Source organism: Phaenicophaeus curvirostris, chromosome 5, assembly GCF_032191515.1.
Source record: "Phaenicophaeus curvirostris isolate KB17595 chromosome 5, BPBGC_Pcur_1.0, whole genome shotgun sequence".
NCBI classification, from domain to species: domain Eukaryota; kingdom Metazoa; phylum Chordata; class Aves; order Cuculiformes; family Cuculidae; genus Phaenicophaeus; species Phaenicophaeus curvirostris.
In genome coordinates, this window is record NC_091396.1 from 12,964,364 (window position 1) to 12,986,120 (window position 21,757).

At 42.7% G+C, this 21,757-nt stretch overlaps 3 protein-coding genes across 4 annotated transcripts; 2 read left to right on the forward strand and 1 right to left on the reverse strand.

Annotated features, from left to right (window-relative positions):
- Positions 1 to 310: 310 nt before the first annotated feature.
- ASCL3 (achaete-scute family bHLH transcription factor 3) lies at positions 311 to 5,078 on the forward strand. Its single transcript, XM_069857604.1, has 2 exons — positions 311 to 2,048; positions 4,190 to 5,078. Exon 2 carries the CDS (start codon positions 4,207 to 4,209, stop codon positions 4,747 to 4,749), a length of 543 nt encoding a protein of 180 aa, XP_069713705.1. The 5' UTR covers positions 311 to 2,048; positions 4,190 to 4,206; the 3' UTR covers positions 4,750 to 5,078.
- Positions 5,079 to 7,745: 2,667 nt separating this feature from the next.
- Positions 7,746 to 13,117, forward strand: C5H11orf16 (chromosome 5 C11orf16 homolog). Its single transcript, XM_069857000.1, has 5 exons — positions 7,746 to 7,912; positions 8,677 to 8,836; positions 10,015 to 10,243; positions 10,966 to 11,628; positions 12,039 to 13,117. Exons 1-5 carry the CDS (start codon positions 7,746 to 7,748, stop codon positions 12,233 to 12,235), a joined length of 1,416 nt encoding a protein of 471 aa, XP_069713101.1. The 3' UTR covers positions 12,236 to 13,117.
- A 1,998-nt stretch (positions 13,118 to 15,115) lies between these two features.
- Positions 15,116 to 20,786, reverse strand: AKIP1 (A-kinase interacting protein 1). Of its 2 annotated transcripts, XM_069857642.1 has the most exons (5): positions 20,693 to 20,786; positions 19,522 to 19,599; positions 17,009 to 17,119; positions 16,637 to 16,687; positions 15,116 to 15,750 (listed from the first exon to the last, which is right to left on the reverse strand). In XM_069857642.1, the coding sequence occupies exons 1-5, from the start codon at positions 20,777 to 20,779 to the stop codon at positions 15,607 to 15,609; spliced, it is 471 nt and encodes a 156-aa protein (XP_069713743.1). In that variant the 5' UTR covers positions 20,780 to 20,786; the 3' UTR covers positions 15,116 to 15,606. The 2 variants fall into 2 exon arrangements, with proteins under 2 accessions (XP_069713743.1, XP_069713744.1); XM_069857643.1 differs by lacking the exon at positions 17,009 to 17,119.
- Between the last annotated feature and the right edge of the window lie 971 nt (positions 20,787 to 21,757).

A 21,757-nucleotide genomic window follows, 5' to 3' on the forward strand; every position in this document is an offset into this window, starting at 1 on the left:
CCCTGCATCTAAATTCCATCTATAAAAGCATTTCTCTGAAGATGTTTCAGAGTAGAAACATGTACTTGTTCAGTGCTTAGATAAAGGACAGGAAGGCTCACCAAATTGCTAACTGAAAAAAGTTTTTAATCCCTGACTCAAATTTAGCCACGCATATGTAGTTATGTTATTGTCTTATACAGTTTTCAGTTCCAAAGTGGAAGGAAGTGCTACATGGAGCAGTACTACACGTTGCCAGGTGCAGTTTTGGCTTGCTTAGTTCACAGCCTGGGGGACAAAATAGCATGGGAAATAAGTGGTACTTGTACACCTGACTGCTGCAACAGGGGTGGAAACAGCCTGTAACAACCTTTGAACTGACTGCAGCTCTTTCACAGATACAGAGCAGTGTTCTCTTGTCAGTCCTGTACTCTTCCAAAAACTGACTTAATCTGGAATTATAATGGGTATGTTATTGGTGGAGGCAGAGGATTGTTTCTTTTTTTTTTAAAAAAGAAAAGCACAAAGTTTATTGACAGAACAAAAAAAAATACAGACTTTGATTCAGTTACGGTGTTCAAGATCCAACCCTGATTTGTCAATAACTGATTACGACAGTGATGTGCTGAAGGTCCCCTGAAGAAAAATAATATAACTTGGTTGTTGAATACATGCCTGTGTACCAGTTCTAGCAGATGTTCTACCTCTTGGCTGCCTTTCCGAGGCCTGAGGCTGGCCTGGGAAGAAGGGTGCAGAATACAGCAATGTTGTGGCCCCACGCAAAGACAGCAGAAGGAGAAAGCTTTTTTTTTTGATGGCTGACAGTTCCAGGAAGACAAGACCAGGTGTCTGTAGCTCCCTTGGTAGTAGATTAAGCGTTTGTAATCTTACGATGTATTCTGAAAGTTTTAAGCAGAACTGGTTTGGGTTTGAATTTTTTGTGTGGTTTTACTTTGATCAATACAAGGGCCAAATACTGAGATGGTCTAAAGTGTCATGGTAATCCTGTAAAATGTAGGAGTTTTGAAGTTTTATGTCCTATTTCCTTGCACCTGTACAACTGGACAGCTATATCCTGATATATGTGGCATCTATACCTATATATATATATACACACACAGATATATGATTATACAGACTGATTACTGATTGCTCCATACTGTATTTCTAAGTTTAAGCAGGACTTTAAAATGTTTGTCTTGGTACTGATCCCTCACTGTTTTCAAATCTTGTCTTCTCTACCTCCGTAAATACTTCATTAGACACCTTTTATATGGTGTTGCACTACTTAACACTATGGGAATTTCCCAGAATTGCAAGTATAATGAAGATTACATTTAAGGATATTAGCGTCCTCATCTCTAATCTGGAGACAAATCCATCGCAAGTGTCTTCTAGATAAATGCCGATTTTTCTGTTTAAAATGAAGCTATGAAAATTAGTTTGCTTTTGCCTTGATGGTAGATATTTAACTGAATTTTAGCTGATTGTTATATTTAAACATTAGAGTCCGAAATGCCAATAAATGAAAATACCACTTTGATAAACTGTAACGGAATACATGCAGGAAGTAAACAAAGTACATTCCTGATCACTTTTTCAGATGAGTCGGTTGTTTTCAATAGAGTTTTAAATTTTCTAGCCTGTAATGCCAAGTTTTGTTGCCATTATAGCTGTGGTGTGGGTGGAAAAACCAAACCAGAAATGAGCAGATCTAACTGTAGGCTACTTTGCATGCGGTCAATTGACTATAAATTGCAGCAGTCATTGACTCAGCGGAACAAACTACATAATTCAGGTAAGAGACATGTGTATTTCTGTATCTAGCAACAGATCTTCACTGAATGATTAGCAATGTTTTTGTAAATCACTTCTACCAGGTATTCAGTAACAGTGCTTCCATAGCTTTTTAATGAATTCTGTTTAATATGATCTCCTATTAAGTAAGATATAAGAAAAATGAACATTAACTTCTTTTTTTAATATCATTTAGATATTTCCAGGTATTATTCATCAGTCTTAAAATAGCACGTCTTGTTTCCTTGGATTTTGCTGTCATCTGAAGACTGGTGAGTCTCTAGTCTAAAAGGAGAACAATCCTATCACTTGCATTTTGCACTTTGTGCAGGTAGTGAGGCAGCAGATAACTTTTTTTTGTAATGCTGTTATGCAGTAGAAGTGTTAGTACTAAGGAGAAGTTTTGCAAATATCTCTTCTTGGGGGGTTGTGTTGATTTTGATTTCTTGCTCTGTAGTGATGTTTTGCTATGAAGATTTTTTTCTGCTGTGTTACAGAATTGTTTCCTCAGACAATGTTAAGTTGTTAGCAGTAAAAAGTTTTTTTTAGACATAACAACCTATTTAAGTAGAAAAGGGAAAGATGACTGTCTACTATTTTCCTTCTGTAATGAGTGTGTATAATCACGTCTGGTTTTCTGCATGTAAAATGGATGTGTGTTCATGTTTTCAGCCGATCAATGGAAGTACCTATGTAAGATGAATGTGACTTTCTTGTCTAACAGCATGCTATGAATGAATTCTTAACTCGTAGGATTTCTTTTGAGATCTGTGTGCATTAGAAAAAGAGACAACGCTGAATACAGAGGATTTTATAGAATATCTTGTGAGGTCCGTGCTGAGTAAAAATTCTCTCTGTATTAAATGTAGCAGGTATGAAGTCATTAGAAAACATTAAAATATCCCCGTATCCTTGTGAAGGATTAAGGGAGTCCCATTTATCTTAGGGCACTGGGGTCAGAACATTTGAAGCTTTGCAAGGTGTTTTTAAGTATGTGATCTAGGTGTTTTAGTAAGCTAGTTTAATGTTCTGTTGTGTTTTCCACTTTAGAGGGTGTAATATAACCAAGGTGTTACAGACAGCGATGTATAGATGTGGAAGTGGATGGTGAGTTAAGAGTGTTTTTTGGATAGATTCTGTGTAGGCAAGTATTGCTTGTGATTTGTGAGCATGGATCACAGTAATTCTTTAGAAACTGACTAGTTATTTAGAATTTATTTCTAAGTAACTATTAGATAACGATCAGTACAGTTATGCTGACATTTAGGTATTTGAATACTGATACTGGGAAGGCACTATAATGTGGCTTCCTATGAAACACCCCAAGATTATCATTCTAATAAATGTATGAGGATGATGTGAGTAGTTATGCCTGCTGTAATGCTGCCCCGAAGAGAGGGCATGTGGTTTTAATAAGCCAGTCTGAGGGGTCAGGCACAACTATGCACAGGGACAACTTGGTTTAGGGACAACTCTGACCCTGACTACAAGCCTAACCATAAACCTATCCCTAACTGCTCCCCGTGGAGAGTTGTCCTTTCCCACAGTTTGAGTTACAGATTTCTAGCAGTGCCCCGATGACTGTTTGCAGCCCTTTCTTAGTAAAATAATTTATAATTGGAACAATATTAATCAGACATGCGTTTTTCCTTTTATAATTGTTTATTTCATAATCCTCTATGTATTTCATATCTGTGTTTCATCTGGAGGTGAATGCAGAAGGAGCAGAAGACCCAGAGATGTTCAGTTTAGCAGAAATTCATCCTTTAAACCTTTTGTAAATCTTTTTATGTGGAATGGATGTAATACCTGACAGACATAAAATTAAGATTGAAATCCATTCCCTGCACAAGTTTTCCGTTTAATTAAGATATTGTAGTGAATGTGACATCAAATGAATAGACAGAAAAAATAATTAATCTTGAAGGCTTTTTGGTATGGATAGGGAGTTTCTTACTGGAATTGTGTATCTAATTTTTTTTGAGGAGGAGGAGGTGTGGAGAGAATGTCTCAGATGTTGACCTGATTTGTATGTTGTCAGTAGAGATGTAAGTTTTCTTGGATTTGGAGAAAGCTATGCCTGCGTGGAGTGTGCAAAGTTAGATTCTTCTCATTTCTAAGGCTGAAGTGAAAGGACTGTTTGCTGTTTCCTTAGGAAGCTTTAGTGGCTTTATTTTCTTAAAATCTATTGTGAATTTTTTTAATCAGTGTTGGTGACTTGCACTTTCTTGTATTTTTGAATGAGACGTTGTCTGCTTTATGTAATGATCTTCCAGTGCGGTTCTGAACTGTCAGAAATGTCTTCAGTCTCTTCTGGAAAATGCCAGTAAAGCCTAGTGTTGGTAAGTCCAGGTGAGTTTTTTTACTCTTCAGAAAGAGTTGTTCAAACAATTATTTAATTATACTTTTCCAGGTTAAACGCAGAGCGTAATGGATAGCAAAATCTACCGTAACCTCATGGACAAGTTGTCTGTCTGTACTGAGACTCAGCCCATACAGCTGGCTAGGCCCTTCTGTGCTGACCCAGTGGTCGCGTTTCATGTGTACCCAGAAACACCAAACCAGGTCACTTGCTCTGAAGATTTGTCATTCCTTCCTTTCATGTCTGAGCATCTCATCGCAGAAAACTTCTACGGTGAACCCTGCACCTTTCCCTACCAAGTGCCCAATCCCAGTTACCGCAGAAGTGAGTACTCCTATGGGCCAGCTTTCATCAGAAAGAGGAATGAGAGGGAAAGACAGAGGGTTAAATGTGTCAATGAAGGCTATGCTAAACTGAGGCATCACCTACCTAAGGAATACTTGGAGAAACGGCTCAGCAAAGTAGAGACACTCCGTGCTGCCATAAAATACATTACCTACCTCCAGTCAGTTCTGCACAGTGATTCTATGGTGACAGAAAGAAATGTCATGGAGCCAAGCCAAGCACCTAAAGCAATTAACAAACAAAACCAGTTCTTGAATACGATCTAAACTGTTCCAATGGATCAGAAGGTGTCCTGTCTTGGAACCCAGTAGCCACTATATTATTAATGTGTGCACATTCCTACCATGTCTTAGGAGGAGATCATAGCATATTTTGATATCAGCCTGCAGAAAAGAGTTTTAGTTTTACAGATAGTAACTACACTTAGATGTGAGAAAGACAACTGTGGAAACCCCATCTGAATGGTGTAAGTTAGTTAATTCACAGAAATCAGAAAAGATTTCTAAAATTGTCACCACACCAAAATGTGATACCTATACATGTGAAATAACTATGTATCATCACAACCTGCATGCTTTAAAATAAAGTCTTTTCACTGATGGGACTGAGATTCCTCTCATTTTCTGTAATGTTACTAGTTTACATGCTCTTTCTTAAAAGATTATTGGCCTAACTGCCAGTGTTTCTCTTAAAAGGCCTTTTCAAAGATTCCCAGGAATTTTGTTAGGTGCCAACAGGAAGGATAACTTAGTTTAAAAGGGGGAAAGTAAAACGAGGGTGGCAGCTTTCTGTGGTTACTGAGCATAAGAAGAGCATAACAGCTTGCAAGTGCCATTCCATCTGTTTTGTTATTAATGAATATTTTAATACCATTAGAAACCATTGAGTTAGTCTAATTTCTAGTGAAAATTGGATTCTTCTTCAGCTGTCAGTACCCTTAAAAATTACCAGGACTGTTCAAACATACACAGTATAAAGAAAATTGACAAGGTCTTGGCCTTGGTTGGGGGAGGCGGAAATATCTTGCAACAGAAATTTTTCAGGACTTCTGCTGATAATGGTTGAGGTCTGAGGTGGTCTTTTGCTGGCCTCACAGCCTGTTCCTCTGTACCACTGATGGTTTTGGCTAAGTAATATAGCACAGATTTATGTAAAGATGGTGAAGAGAGTTTGGGTCATAAGTGGCATTAACATTTGCTGTAGGTAAGGGAATTGTGTTATTGATATTAAACAACTCTTCTTCTCAGACGCAGAGAGCAGGTCGTCTGTGTGTGCAGACTCTTAAGGATTCTTGTCCTTAATTGCAATCATCCTCTCTGTTATCATTGTATTCTGGTATTTTTTGACATGCCTTCTGCAGGAAAAGGGTAGAATTTATGAATCCCTCACATTTATTGTGAAAAGGGTAAGTTTGTAAAGCAGGTTGATCTCAGTTTGTCTCAGCTTCAGCCTTTCTGTCTGCATTTCAAGAGGGAACGGCCTCAAGCTCCACCAGGGGAGGTTCAGGCTGGACATCAGGAAAAAATATTTCACGGAAGGGGTCACTGGGCACCGGCACAGGCTGCCCAGGGAGGTGGTTGAATCACCTTCCCTGGAGGTGTTTAAAAGACGGGTGGATGAGGTGCTGAGGGACATGGTTTAGTGACTGATGGGAATGGTTGGACTCGATGATCCAGTGGGTCCTTTCCGACCTAGTGATTCTATTTATCGCACCCTCTCGTGGTGGGCTTTTTTTTCCTACATCTGAACCGTAGCTTAAAATCCCTTCTCTGTCCCTGCAGTCTTTCAGTACAATATCTAGGTCAATGGGGAGCTGAAAATTTAGCAGACTGGCAACAAACAGTCCTCTCTGTAGTTGCACTGTTTTTTTAACTGATGAGGTTGGGATGTCTGATGCTGGTATTAACGACTGTGACAACCTCCGTAGCAACCAAGAAACACTGGCAGCAAATGGCTTCCTGCGTCAAACAGGCAAAAGGCAAAAGATTTCTGCATCAGAACTAAATCCAAATCGACCAAATGTAGTGTTATCAATAACTGGTAAGTTCAAAACACTGTGTGTCGAAGTACTTGGAGTTATCCAGAGAAAAAAATATCTCAGAGTTGCACAGCTGCCTTGTCAGTGCCCTGTTTCATACAGAAATAGAAGACCTGGCTGTCAGCGGTAACAGCACTGAATGGGTTTAAAATGTGCTCTAATGTAGAATTGATAATTGCATTTCTTTGTGCACAAAGTGTTACTGATTCCATCTTGTTTAGTTTATAATAGAGGAGTTTGTGTAATTGTGAAACAAGTGAATATATTGTGTTGATTTGACATAAAGACATATTTTGCAGCAGCTAAATCTATTCTTGCTGGGTTTGGTGTGCTAGTTTTTTGAAATTGTGTTTCTGTATCATATCTCTTAAATAAGATACAAAATTTTAACGTAATATGTGCACTTAAGTTATATTTTGTAAAGTAAATTAGGCACTTAAATTTTATATGTTGAATTTCCATGAAAATTTTGCCTTAAGCATCGTAAACATTTCTAAGCTGTATTAAAAAAGAATGTAATAAAAAGGGATAGAGGCTTGCCTACTACATCTTGTCAGACTACCAAAACCAGCATCACATAATCAATCTTGGTGTGACAGCCTCTGAATAGTTATCACTTGTCAGATCTGAGCATCTCATTTGTTCTCATGGCAAGCCATAATCCTGCTGCTCTAAAACACGACAGGACAGCTGAAATATCAAAATATTTCATCTTAGTACATCACTGTAAATAAAACAAGTAACAGGCAACTGTAATCTAACATCACGTTCAGAAACTGTCACGTTTACTCAGCTTGTCAACTTCTGTCTTGGCTTGTAAAATAGGGAAGGTTTGGCTGGAGCTGTGTACAAGAAAGCTTTAAAGGAGAGTACAGTGATAAGAAAAGAGAGGTGAATGTTACAAGGAGAAATGAAAGTTGGAGGAAGGTGAAAGCTATTTGCTGGGGATTTTTACAGCATTTCTAGTTTCCTTGGGTGTTCTTGTCCCTCTACTGTGTTGAGGTTTGGGTTACTGAAGATCACTGAAGTTGGTGATACAGGTTCATCTGACCAAATGCCAGTCTGGGTATTTTGAATTCATTCTTTTTAAATAAACAATAAAATCTACTGAGTTCTTGAGGCACACAGGAAAGCAACTGTGCTTGTGTTGGAAAATGCAAGTACATTGTCTCTTTTCTACTTACAGCTCATGACCGAGTCCTGCAGGTAGCTGCTTTTGCAAGAATGGCTTGTTCAGAAGGTTTCCTGCCTATGGGTCACAAATATTGCAGTGCAATGCCAGCTCTGGACAAGTTCTCGTGCTCCAGTGTCATACCTGCTGTTAACCCCTGCTGCAGGAGCCCTTTTGGAGTGCATCCTGCCTGGATTGCTGAACACCTCACCCCTTGGAGGTAAAATCAAGTTCCTGTTTGAGTCTGATTTGTTCTTTTTCATGATATCTGAAAGGATAAAACAGGTTCGTGTGTCAGATTAATAAATCAGCAGCTTGAACATCATTTGAGCTTTCCCCTCCACTGCACTGGCAGTTTTTTAGATGGTATTAACTGAAGAGATTTGCTACCCAGAGAGTATGAAAAGCAAAGCCTGAGTAAACCTCCTTTCAAAGAAACAGTCCTTTAATATTATTTGGATAAATAAGTGTCTTGCGTTAGCAGCTGTCTTCTGTGAAATGCTTCTAATGCTTTGTGACGGGATTATTTTGCCTGTTTTGAACTTGAACCTGTCATCAACAAGCAGCTTTGTTGTTCACTTTTCTGTTGTTCCCTGAATGCCCCAGTTCAAGCCATCAGCTACTCCACTTTGGAGCACACCTATGCTATGCTCTCTGCTGGAGACAGATCCTTTCTCCTGATCTTAAGGATTGCATTTACTTGCTACGTAAACAGCAAAGGGGCTAGTGCAGGTAGTGCTGGCCCTGAATCTCAGCATACTCCAGGTTCACTTCCTCTAAATTCAAAACCAAGTAAATCTGGATAAGAATACACACTGATGGCTTTTTCCCCAAGAGCAAAGCATCGTCCCTGCACAAGCAAGTTTTCTCTTTCTTCCCACATGCTTTGGCATGATAGGGTTCTTAAATCTTACAAGATTTTTTTCTTTTCATGTCCTATAGAAGCTGTTTGCCCAAGTGCTGACCCGTTTTCTTTTCTTCAAGGTGCCAGTGTAATCCACTGTGTAATCCCTCTCCGCGCCCTGCATGGAAGAGGCTGAGCACATCAGGGAGATCAGTGTGCTTAGACAGCAACGTCCCTGTGCTGGTGAGAGGAGAACAAGATGGGTTTTATTACCGAGGTACAGTAAAGGAGGAGATAGAGGTGAGTGGTGGTTGCTGTGTGGTAGTCATGGCTGTGTGTAATGGGGTGTCCAGTCCACCAGCAGTCCTCACGTGCCACCTGAGTCTAGGGTAGCAGTTCTGATTTCAGCTGGTGCGTGAATTAGAGAACGGACCACCAGGACAGCTGTTGCTTGTGGTTAAGTCAATTCACAAAGCTCCAGACATTCCTGATTCCGGGCTGTCCTCACCTCCTGCAGCCTGGCACGTGGGGTGAGCCTTCTACATGCAGATCAGCCTCACATACCAATAAACTAGAAATTGTAAGATCCTTGTTCTTCCCTGCATCCCGTTCTTGAATCCAGGGGTGAACAGGCCTGTTTCAGGGATCCTCATCTTGCGCAGAAGATGGGTACCCTCCAAACTTACAGTTCCTGGGGAGAGCAGTATTGTTGTGCACTTGCTAGAGCAGATCCCCTGCTTCTGCTGGCGCTAGGCATTGAGCCAGGCTTGGACAGTGAGTGGTGATGTGAGCAGTGTACCAGCTACTGTTGTGTGTAGACACTTAACCATCAATAGCACAGGAAAAGCGTTAGTGTTTTATGTACACATTTCCAGCTTGAGTCAGCTACAGACCAAGCACTGAGTGTCTTTTCAGAAATGTTAGTGAAAGCTTTAATTCATTACTTTGTTAGCACTTCAAACTTAACAGAAAAAAGCACCTATTCTTTCTCAAGAACACGGAAGTACTCATTTCATTGTTGATGAAAAGCTTCTTGACAAGCCCTAATTTAAAAGAAAATAAAAATTCCCAACAACCCCTGCAAGAGGCAGAGTTAGTGGTGTATGCAATGAGCAAGGAGTTGGGCATGACTGAAGAACAAGTCTGAATGGCTTCAATGTCCCTTGTTATCTGGTGTGTATGGTGTGGTTTGTGAAACCCAGTGGCACTGTTTCTATAGCTTTTTCTCTCGGATAAGAAAATACAGACCCTAGGGGCAGTCAATCAGTACATATACTTCACTTAGCCAGCTTTCTGGTGAGCCTCATGGAGGTTTTTCTTGCTTTCTCAATGCTGAACACTGCATACTAGTTACTGTTCAGGCTTGCTTGGTATTTTGACCTAGCCACATAGCCACAGAATGGCCTCCCAGTGAAGGTTACATGACCTGACACTTTTACCGACTATCAGAGGAACTATAATTTTGTTCCTGGTAACAGGGTGAAAGAGGCATGTTCCTGGTAGAGTTTGCCAAACCACTTGTGTCACGTGGAAGGCATCCAGTGTGTGAGCAGAAAACAGCAAAGGATGACATCCTGGAATATGTAAACGGGATGAAACACTCCTTACTCCCTGGAGACAAAGTACTGGCACCCTGGGAGCCAGAAATGGCCAGGTATGGCCCCGGAACCGTCCTCATGGGCATTGAGACGAGGGACCCCTTACGAGGTAAGAAAGATGCTGCCCTCTTCTTCCTCACCTTGCTCTGGAACATGAGTGAGACTGTCAGGACAAACCCTTGTCAAGGTGCTACAACCAGAGAAACACCAGTGCAAAGACGACAGTTTAGTGTTGCTTAGAGCTTGCAGGAGGTGATGGAACTTGCTGTTAGATATCTGCATGTAACCTCACCAGTCTGACCCTAAGGAAGTTGTGACCCATGAAAATGTCACCTTCTGTGGTGATGTCCTTTTCATGAGGGATACAAGTGAGGCAGCTCTCAGAAAGCAGCCATTCATGCTTGAATGCCTACGAGTGTACGTGTGTACCAAATGGTACATCTGGGAGTGATTTTGTCACTTCAATGTAGGAGATTTCAACAGCTCATTTTTTTTTCCAATATCTGGCTGCCAAGCTCCACTAACGTATCAAAATACTGTTCTCAGACCATTATGGCTAACTTTGGCAGTAGCAACAAAAGATACTCAGAAAAAATTTTTTTGTTCATCTGATGACAAATTGAGAAGATAGATGCTGCCAGGCCTGTTGGCACACCGATGGCACCCTAGCTGCCCATTCCACCCTCTCTGAGATTATGGTGAAGTATTACAGACAGGAGAGATCCTACTGTTTCACAGGAGTAGATGCATAAGGCTGCAAAGGCTCGTCTGTGTATCTGCACTGCCCAGGCAGGCCGGCTGCTTATGGCTGCTTTCCTTTTCTCTCAACAGCCTCAGAAAATGAAGAAATTGTCGTCCAGTTCTGGAATGACAAGAAAGTGAAACTTCCATGTGATGTGGCTCTGTGGATCCCTCCCAGCCTGTGGGAGAGGATTGTAGAGATGATCCACATGCCCTTCACCAGCAGGGTGAAGCCCAGAGAAAGTCCAAACACTAACTCTTGTATTTTTTCCTGCAGTCCTAAACCAGCCCCGATTCCTCTTTGTGCTGTACATAGCCTTGCCAAGCACTACTTGCTCTGCTCACCTTGCTGGCCCCATTTCCACTATCACTGTGATGGTATATGCTGTTTGTCAGCATACGTACGGTGCATCTGCTGCTGCCATCCCTGTGTTGATGCCTGGTGGCCTCTTCCGTCCAGGTCTCTGGTCTTTCAGAGAGAAACTGAAGAGGCAGAGTCTATTAGTGAGCCCTCTCCACACCTTCTAGAACTGGAAGGCCCAAACCAAGAAGAAACGGCAGCTGTGGCAGCATCTTCTCCCTCTTCTGATTCCGAGGGGGACCCAGCGCCATTCTCCACTAAGAGTACTGTGGTGGACAGTGCTGTTAACACAGACTCCAGCTGTCTTGAGAAGCCCAGGCTAAAGAATTCTGCAAGACCAGAGGGGAAATACTGGAAAAGAAGGCACCACAAGTTCCATCCCAGTAATTCAGGTACCTTTTAATGATGCTTACAGGAAACAAGCAGTCAGGGGGAAATAACCAAGTGTGTTCTGTGCCCCCTTCACCTAGGCAGTCACTCCTCTTGTAGTTGATTGGTATAAATACTATAAATTTCCACAGCAGCCTCTGACACAATACTTCCCCCTCCCTACCATTTCTGCTGCCTCATCTTGCATGCTAGCTCTTCTTTTTGCAGCTTATCCCATGGAAAACTACTTGTCATTTCCCTATGCTTTCTATGACGCTAACATCTTCATTAACTTTCATAGCTAATCCATGCTGAATAAATTGCCTGAAAGAATACTTTTCAGGTTTAATGTGTGTTTTCCACTCTTCTGAAATGGGCGTTTCTCCATTTCAGTTCTGGTTTTGCTCTTAGATACAATTTTACTTCCTCCCAGGACTGAGTAATCCTAGCAGCACATGTACAGAGGGCAAGCAGAAATCCAAAGCCATCTCCATTGTGGATAGGTCCAGCGCTGCCCTGACTAATCAACATGCAGAGTTTGAAACCATTGAGCAGTCACCCAGAGGGCAACTCTCAATGAAAGGTTTCCCAAGAGACCAAGATTGTGAGCCATCATTTGTAATAAGGTAATCTGTATTAATACAGTATTTACTGAAGCATGCGGTTTGTTTGAAGAAATATTCTTGTTAATGGTCTGACCGTTGGCTAGAAAAAATATATTGTTCCTAACCTAACTGCCTGCTAAAGCCACCCACTAGTTTTGTGATAGGAAGGGAACTTCTTCACTAATTAAAACAAAACCAAACCACAAAGACCTAAGGATGGAGAGACGCTACTTGGTAAAAATGAAAAAGATTGTGCCAGTAACTGTGTGAGCATTCAACAATGCAGTTTTCAGTTCAGAAAACTGCCAAATGCCTATTGACATCAATTCAGTGAAGTTCTGTGGAAGTAGAGACCTGCATGAGTAGTAGAAAACAGACAGCTGTGACTGTCAGAAGCAATAAAACATAAGAACAGATTCAGTCTGGAAAAAATTCAGTTCTTCTGGGCTCTGCTAGTCAAACTGATAGTCATGATCTCTGTCTCTGAAAGATAAAAGCAGATATTTTTACTGAACTGTCTCTATGAGTATCTTCTCTTACTCCCTCACAAGAAGCAAGCAGTTTAAGCAGCGGATCCCTACCTTGAAGCTAGAATATACAGAGCAAGCAGACTGTATCACAGCTAGGAACAAGGACAACAACCTGATTTTTAGGCCTGGTTTCTGTCAGCCGTGGTCCCCTCCTGCTTCAGAAAAACTTGGAAAAGAAAACCCAGAACATGAATGCCAAAAAAAGCAAGCACATAAAAGAGGAAGAGAAAAGCTTGCAGGAAGAAGGGGAAGATGAAAGAGAATGGCAGGATGAACAGAGACACTGCTCTGCACAAAAGCACCAGGGGTACATTAATACGTTATATACCAGAAATGAAATATTAGCTCCTCTGTACCTTCATGCTTTTGCAACTGTGAGCTGACTGCAGAGTAAAACTTTGAAAATGCTAAACCTGCATGATTTTCTTTAGGAGAAGATTAATGACATGTCTTGGTAAACAGAGAATATACTATAACTGCGAGCATATAAGATATATGCATTAAATTTAAGCAGCTGCCTACCAACTTATTAAGCGTATGGTTCCTATTTTATTATAATCGTAACTGCACACATTATGCACCTTTGCAATTGATGTCCTAGGAACATGGAAGTTTTAGGCCAGCACGGAGCTTCAGGCGAACATGCTCTATGTTAGCCAGTGTCACACGTGTGCGTGGAAGTGACATGCTTTGCCTTTTGGTAAAACTAAAAATAAACCAGAGTGGCTTCATTCTAGCCCCAAACTGGTAACATGAATTACAATAGTAGGTGCCATGTGGTAAGAGAGTATGATGACAGAGTTTTATTCCTGTAAAATAGCCCTTGGTGTTTTGTAAAGTTATGTAGAAACCCAGAAGATAAACTGCTGCTCCTCAAAACTGCTACAGCTGTCTCATCGTATAATACAGACTGCATCAGAAGTAACTTGCAAGGACCAAGTGAAGCTAGAGAGCAGGCTTCCCAGGAGTGTTCTCTGTTGGCCTAATGTCCTTCCACTGCAGTAGCCAAAAATACTCTTTACTTCCAAAGAAGAAAGGTTTAGTCAAAGCCTAAAGGCTTCTGAAAATCCTGCAGTCTTAGTGTACACTTCTATTTCAGCAGTGAAGTTTGTACTAGCACAGAAATAATGCAGTTATTAAAGTTATGTGAGGCAGAGGTACCTGTCTTACCACCAGGAAAGCAGTAGTTACAAAGATACTGCTGCTTTTTTCAACTAGCCTTCCAAGAGATTTGCTTTCTGTTCCCCAGAAAGAAGGTTTTACAGCATCAGGAAAACAAAGGTATAAAAGACCAAGAAAGAAAACAGAACCAGATGATAAGCGTAAAGCAACTTACACAGGAGATGACAAACTTGATGATACAGACCATATCAGAAGAGGACAGAGAGAAAAAAAAACAGCAAAGAGCTTACTTGCAACAAAGCAGAGAGACACGTGATCAACCCAAATTCAATAAATGATACAGCTGGTGAAGTTCAGGAGCTGAAATATCAGGTCAACTGCTTATTCTATATCAGTGTTACATTTACATGGCAAATCAAGTTCTTACTTAGGTACTGTCTCTGTAGAATATCCTTATGGATAACTATTATATTAATAACTAAGAAACTCTATTTCTAGCCACATGGATTTTCAGCATCCTCATTCTTTACTCCAGGGTGTTATATTAAATTCCTAGTGTTTGGACTTGACTTTACAATTCTGGAGATATCAGGTAAACTAGCATGAGTACTAAAAAGCCTGAACAGATGCAGAACAAGGGTCTAATAAACCTCCAATTTGTCTATGGCCATTTCTTTTTGTAGAAAGAATGGAGAAACAATATAAGCTGACAGCTGAAAGTATCTTTTTCAGGATTAAAGTAGAAGAGGAAATAAATAGCCAGAGTGTAAAGGAGATGCTACTGTAGATACAACAAAATGCTCAGAGATCCAGCATTCGAGCCACTCAGTTTTATATTCCCATGAGAATTAACTTAAACCTTCATACCCTCAGCTACAAAAAAAAAAAAAAATCACACACACATGTATGCATAGAGAGAGAGGGAGATCATGTCACTGATGCAAACTGTGGAATTTGATCCTGCAGGAGAGTTAAGCATCCAGGGAGTCTGCTCATGTTTAAAGCACAGTAACTTGGCCAAAAGCTGCAGCATGCAGTTGCTCAGCAGTATTTTTCCCCTGCAGGACACAGGAGACAATTCATGAATCTACTGAAAAAGGCAGCTGACTGATGTTTAGCTTAGGTAAGAGCCTGCAAAGAGACAGGACTTGAAGTGTTGATAGTTTATGTGCCTATAGTGAATATCTGACGCACATTCAAACACCTGCCCGAGTCGGGGTCCTAATAAGTGAATGTCATTTGCATTTTATTTCTTTGTCAGAATAATAAAAGTACAGATAGGAGAGATGCACAGCAAGCCGGCTGCTTTAAAATCAATGCCAGCCCACAGAAGCTAATGTACATCCATATTCATACCATGTAGATCATGCTCTCTGTGGTCAAGAATGTGATGTGGGTGTTCTGTCTGAGGATAATATAAAAGAAGCTGTCACCACAAAGACTAAATTATGTATTTTATTCCATTGATTGTATCTTTAATCATTTCAAGTATAAAAGCCTGGAATTACATGATCACATAATTGGAATTAAGGCACACAATGTACAAATACTTATAAAATTGGTGTACAAAGTGGGCTGCGTATAATTGCATTAAGTAGAAAACAAATATACAGGCCATAAAAGATGGGAGTCCCAAGGAAGAGGATACTATTAAAGTGCTAATAAGAAAATTATATACATGATTCATTACATGCATTAGGACAGTCTCATATTTATTCCTGTGATTGCCAAGGAATGACAGACATCACAGAACAAAAGTTAAATCAACACTTTGTCCTGCGATGACATCCACCACGTGGGTTTGTTGTACCATGTCCTCTGAGGTTGCTGTGACAGAATAGGTGCCAGGAGAAACTTCAATGTAGATGTCTTCGGAAGGTTTTCTGGTCTTTGGGGGAAAAATTTCGTTATTGTTAGTCATCTTAGATTTCCCACAAAAAAATATTTTTAATTTAGGTTAAAAAATTACATTTCAGCTGCTATGTAAACATACGTACTCAGATTTTTCAAAATATAGGCAGCATGTACAAAACTAAAACATTTCTGTCAATACAAAAATTAGCAAACACCGCACTCAAAGTATTTAATCTAATCTTTCAGTCAATGGAAATAATCAACATGCTGTAATCTCTGCCTCAAAACTCAAAGTTGCCAACCTTTTGAACATAAATCTGGAAAACTTCCATACAAGATGGGTGCTCCCACTAATTTGTGCTGTGATATGAATTCTATGTTTCTCAACTTTTGTGGCTTAGAAGTTCCCAAAATTGATTCAGTAAGGTGCTGGGCTTTGAATAATAAATAAAGTTCTCGTCTCCATGAGGAACGGGGGTCTTCACAAAGACTGTATGAGAGCCAAGTACAGCTGGCTATGCAACTGCTGCACGCCTTGCTGCAAGTCTTTCCACAACACACGGAATGTGTCAGAAGTGCAAATGAGGTGAGACTGGAGAAGTCCTGGGTCATTGTTGCTGATGCAAATTACAAGAGCCTAAAGATTAATCACAGTGTTTGACATTCTGTACCAGCCCAAAATATCAAGTAAACTCTTAACTGATTATGTGCCAGAATGCCACAATCAGGTTTGTAATTAATTGTCAAGTCCCTGTACACCGACTCTACTGCCCATCTACACATACATTAGGGTTATGAATGCACCACTGATACATCATCTGTGCCATCAGAGGCCCCAAACCTAATCACAAATCTGAACCGGCACACTGATAAAGAAATTCTACACCTCAATTTAAAAACTAAATATTCTATAAACTTACATGTTGCTGGCAAGTCCAAGCTCGGCTGGGCGCTACAGAGGCTTCAGTCCTCTGGGAAAAAAAAACCAAGCCAAAACTGTTTTCTAATGATACAACACCAAAGGCCAATTCAGCCCCTGAGACAGGGTATGCTCTCTGTCCATGGAATCTTCCCCTCCACTAAAGGACTGATGTAACACCCATTGGTGCCATCAGAAGTTATTCTGCCTCCTCCCTTAAGAGAAGGCTCACATCAGCCCAGGTGCTCATAAGCCCATGATGTCAAACCACACACATTTAGTATAGCAAGTGTTACAGACACCAGATGCATAACAGCTGTCCCACAGCAAGGGAAGAAATAACCTTTAATCAAACCCAAAACCACCTACTTACTTCTTTGGAGAACTCTGGCTCTCTTTCCCGTGTTTGCCTGCCATGATATCTGCAGATGTGTTTGACTTCATGCTCTTTGCATCTACAGGCTGCCACAAGGCTATAGTACTTCTGAACAATAGAAACAGAAAATATTTTGCAGAGAATCATCAAAGCCATGCTCACAACTACTGCAGATTTACAATTAAAAGTAAAACTGCACGGCTATTGACCTGTATTAATTGGCTGGTTTGTTGTCATGTGGGGATGAAAACAATGCCTGGATGTCCACAGTACAACTGTTTTCTGGTACAAGACTGTCAGCCATGATTTTAGATGCCTGTGTCCCATACATAGGGACTCTTTGATGCCTCAGAACTGAATTCACAAAAATATCAGAAGGAAAGCTCTGGGAACATCTACCTGATCAGGCCCTTCAAGAAAAGCCCTGGTGGAAGAAGGTATAGTTTGTGTGTCCTTAATGGGACATAATGCAAGATAGGTGCTTTGCTACCTAGCCAGTGAAGACTGGTTCTGCAGGGCACATGGAGGCACAGTGCTCTAAAAGCAGAGCATGTTAATACCAGCAAATGAAGAAGTTAAATTGTCTTCAAGGCTGCTAGCAGTAGCATAGCAGTTCTGATAGTATTCAAGTCCACAAGAGCCCTATTCTGGCTCCACGATAAAGGTACTTCAGTCTTCCCCACTGCAAATTTGAGTACAGCTCTGCTGCCATCTGCTGTCACCACAGAACTCCTCCCAGAGGCACCTTTTCTGATCACTAGGACCAAAAAGTTCCAAAGTAGCTATTTTATTTCAGTTATATTTTCGTTCTGTCTGACTGTCAAAAGACTTAACATAGCAAAAATAAGGCCGATAGTAATTCTTATTTCTAAATCTATTGCTGTCTTTTATTCCTTAAGGTTATGCACACTTCAGCTGGTTTGGTTTGCTTGTATTACATTTTACTGTGGAGCTACATCCCAATATACATCAAATCCTCTCTCTGTATCACAGGAGGTGAACCAGAGTCTTTTACATTATGTCACAGAGCAAAGAAATAAAATCAAACTTTTGGTAAGAAAAGTGGGTAAACTTTGGTCTCTAAATAATTCTAAACACGTAGTTTTAATCATTCGCATTCAGGGGCATTCAAGTGCCTAAATGGTTGTGTTATGCTTTGTAAACTTTATCAATGAACTTGTGGGTCTGAGAATTCCTCCCCGCACCCATCATGACTCTTCTCTACAAAAGATGCCTGAAGCAGTACTGTCTTGGCTGATGCATAAATGTGGAAGTCATCCACTGCGTGCTCCCGCTCTATTACATACTCCTAACAGGACACAGGATGAGTCTCTATACAATATATTTTTGTTTCATCATGTGTAAAGCTCTGTTCTGCTGGAGCTGTTTTAGGATTAACTGCTCACTGTGTATGTAATGCTTTGAAATGATAAAGGAGTTGCTTAAGAGCTAATCAGCTGGTGTGTTGAACTACTGTTTAATTTAATTGAAGGCAGCCTCTGTTATTAACTCTGCAAACAACAAGCTCCCTGTTGCGTGATGATAACAGACTCTGAAGGGCACAGACAATGTAAATTGTGATGGTGTGAACGTAGCAGTCAGGCTGCAGAGCTTTTATTTGCAAGGAGTGGCTGGCAGAGATGGCCCCCTAGTCCGCCTGCCCAGAAGAGTAATGACACCTGGCAGCAGGGCACAAGCACAGCTCTTGTAATGCAGTCTCACAGTGAACGTGTGCCAACATGAGAGCAGTGGAGCTGAGCATCTGTACACCATGCCTCAGTTTCTACCTATCACCAGTAAAGATACAGTGCTGTGCAGAACCGACCCCATAATCTAGTAACAACATCTCAGATCAACTTTGTTTAGATTTTATATGAGATTCAGACATTATGGATGTAAAATGGGGAGGTTAACTCTTTGAATTCAGCGTGAACATGTGGAAAAAAGCAATCTCGCCTCAAGATTCAAATTCTCCATTACTTCTCCCACCCAGCACACACTGACTCTACTAACCAGCATAAGCAGTTCATGCTGGCATGATGAAAACAAAGGGTTAACTCTGTCATAAAGCCACTCCTCATCCCTGGAAACAACTCTACAATGTGAAGGGGACAGTGGCTAACAAAATGTAGCCTGTGGTGTCACCTGGTGTTTCTGTCTATGTGACCACAGAGCCTTTCCACCAAGGAGGGGAGAAACCCTCTCCTAAAATTTGTACTGGCCTGCTGGTACTCTGTGTGGTAAATGCGGATATTGCTGTTCATCAGCCAAGGTGATACCCATAGATCAGGATAACACTGGGAAACATGTGGCAAATGATAACATCATGGCAAATATTCCGGATTTTTTAATCTAGGCCTGCATCACAGGCTCACTAGCAAAGCTCTTGCCATGCAATGAGCAAAATGGAAGTCTAATTTTTGCAGTTTTAGTAGGAGCAGTGCAAAGAGGCCTCTCCCAGACACATCACAAACATTCCACTTCACACGGGTCCAGGGGGGAAAGCTCACCTCGCATTCCCTTGTGGCTTGATTCATCAAGTTTACAATGGAGGCAAACGCTGCACTGAGACGCTCTGAATCTTCTTCCTGCAATTAAAGACATCTTTTGTAACTCATGATTTGGTGCTTGTGGCTTAGAGGTATAAAGTGTCCAGGGATTCCATAGCAGATGATCCATTCGTGCCGGAGGCTGTTTCTGGGGTGAAGCTGTGCCCCCCTGCTCTGCAGGGCTTCATCTCCACGCAGCGTGAGTACCGGCTTTCCAACACTGCTCACCCCCAAGGCACCTGCTGCACCAGGGGGTCACTGGATGGAGCGGTCACTGGACTGGACACCTGTCCTGCAAAGCGCTGGGCATTTATTTGCAAGGATCCTTTTATAAGACAAAACGCAGGGGGACGTAACTGTGTGTGAACCTGATCTGTGCGTGTTAAAATGCCTCCAGCTCACTAAAGCACACACACAGCTCAGTCCTGTGCGCATACAGAGAGTGACAACAGGACACGAGTCACCCTAGATAACCTTTAGGTTATTCAAAATGATTTTAAGGTCCTTTCCAGCCGGGGCTGTTCCATCCTGGCATCATTTAAGAGTGCAGCTCCTCGGCGCTTCTTAGTTACCATGTTTCTGCTGCCCTGCAGCACCCACTGGGGGCTCCCCCCCACCTCAATGACCCACTGGAGTGTTGCCCCCACCCCAATCACCTGCCGGGGTCTCCCCTCCATCACTCATTAAGGTCTTCACCCCCATTACCCACCAGTGTTTCCCCCCTCCATCACACACGGGGGTCTGCCCCCCCAGATTACCCACCGGGGTCCCCTCTCCCCAGTCACCCACCAGACTCTCCCCCCACAATCACCCACCGGGGTCTCTCAGGCGCCCATCACCCACAGGGCTCCCCTCCAACTCCCCAGTCACCCACCGGGGTCTCCCCCCCTCCATGAGGCACTGGGGCCTCTCAGCCACCCATCACCCACCGGGCTCCCCTTCCTCCATCACCCACCGGGCTCCTCCCCGCCATCACCCACCGGGTTCCCCCGCCTCCATCACCCACCGGGCTCCCCCTCCATCACCCACCGGGCTCCCCCCTCCATCACCCACCGGGCCCCCCCCTCCATCACCCACCGGTTCCCCACACCCCCCCCATTACCCACCGGGCTCCGCCCCCCCCATCACCCACCGGGCCCGCCGCCGGCCGCCGCCCCCTCGCCCGCTCCAGCACGGCGCGCGCCAGCCCCGCCGTCCGCCCCGCGCGCGCCCGCTCCATCCTGGCCCCGCCCTCCCCCGCTGCGCGCGCACCGCCCCCCGCCTTTCCCGCCCCGCCCCAATCACCGTCCCCGCTCGGCGGCGGCGCGGGGCGTTCGAACCAGAGCCCGGAGGATTGTGTCCGCTTCTGGAATCCCCAACGTAAGAAGGATATGGAAGGGGTCCAGAGGAGGGCTACGGAGATGCTCGGGGGGGCTGGAGCCCCTCCCGTAGGAGAAGAGGCTGGGAGAGCTGGGCTCGTTCAGCCTGGAGAAGAGAAGGCTCTGGGGAGACCTTAGAGCGACCTTCCAGTTCCTGAAGGAGTACAAGCAAGCTGGGGTGGGGGCGACACTCTTTACAAGGGTATGGAGCGATAGGAAGAAGGGGAATTGCTTTAAATTGGAAGGGGGAAGATTTAGACTAGATATTAGAAAGAAATGCTTCACGATGAGGGTGGTGAGGCACTGGCACAGGTTGCCCAAAGAAGCTGTGGCTGCCCCATCCCTGGAGGTGTTCAAGGCCCTTCCAACCCAACCCATTCTATGATTCTGTGATAAGCTGGAGGGCATCGCCTTGGCTCAGTGGGTTGCTGCTGGTGTGTCTGGGGGCTTTACTCCACAGTCTCTGTGATGGAGACCGTGGGGCAAAGACAGCAGTGTGCCCGGGTGGCCAAAAATGTGAACAGCATCCTGGTCTGTATCAACAGTGATGTCGCCAGCAGGACTAGGGAAGTGATTTTGCCCCTGTACTCAGTGCTGGTGAGGCTACTCCTTGAATACTGTGTTCAGTTTTAGGCCCGTCAACACAAGACCATTTTGCTGCTGGAGTGTGTCCAGTGGAGGGCAAAGGAGCTGGGGAACAGCCTAGCGCACAAGTCTTAAGAGGAGCAGAGGGAACTGTTCGTTGTTTAGTCTGGAGAAAAGGAGGCTGAGAGGACACCATAATGCTTTTTAGTGCCCCCTGAAGGGAGGTTGTAGCAAGGTGGGTGCTGGTCTCTTAT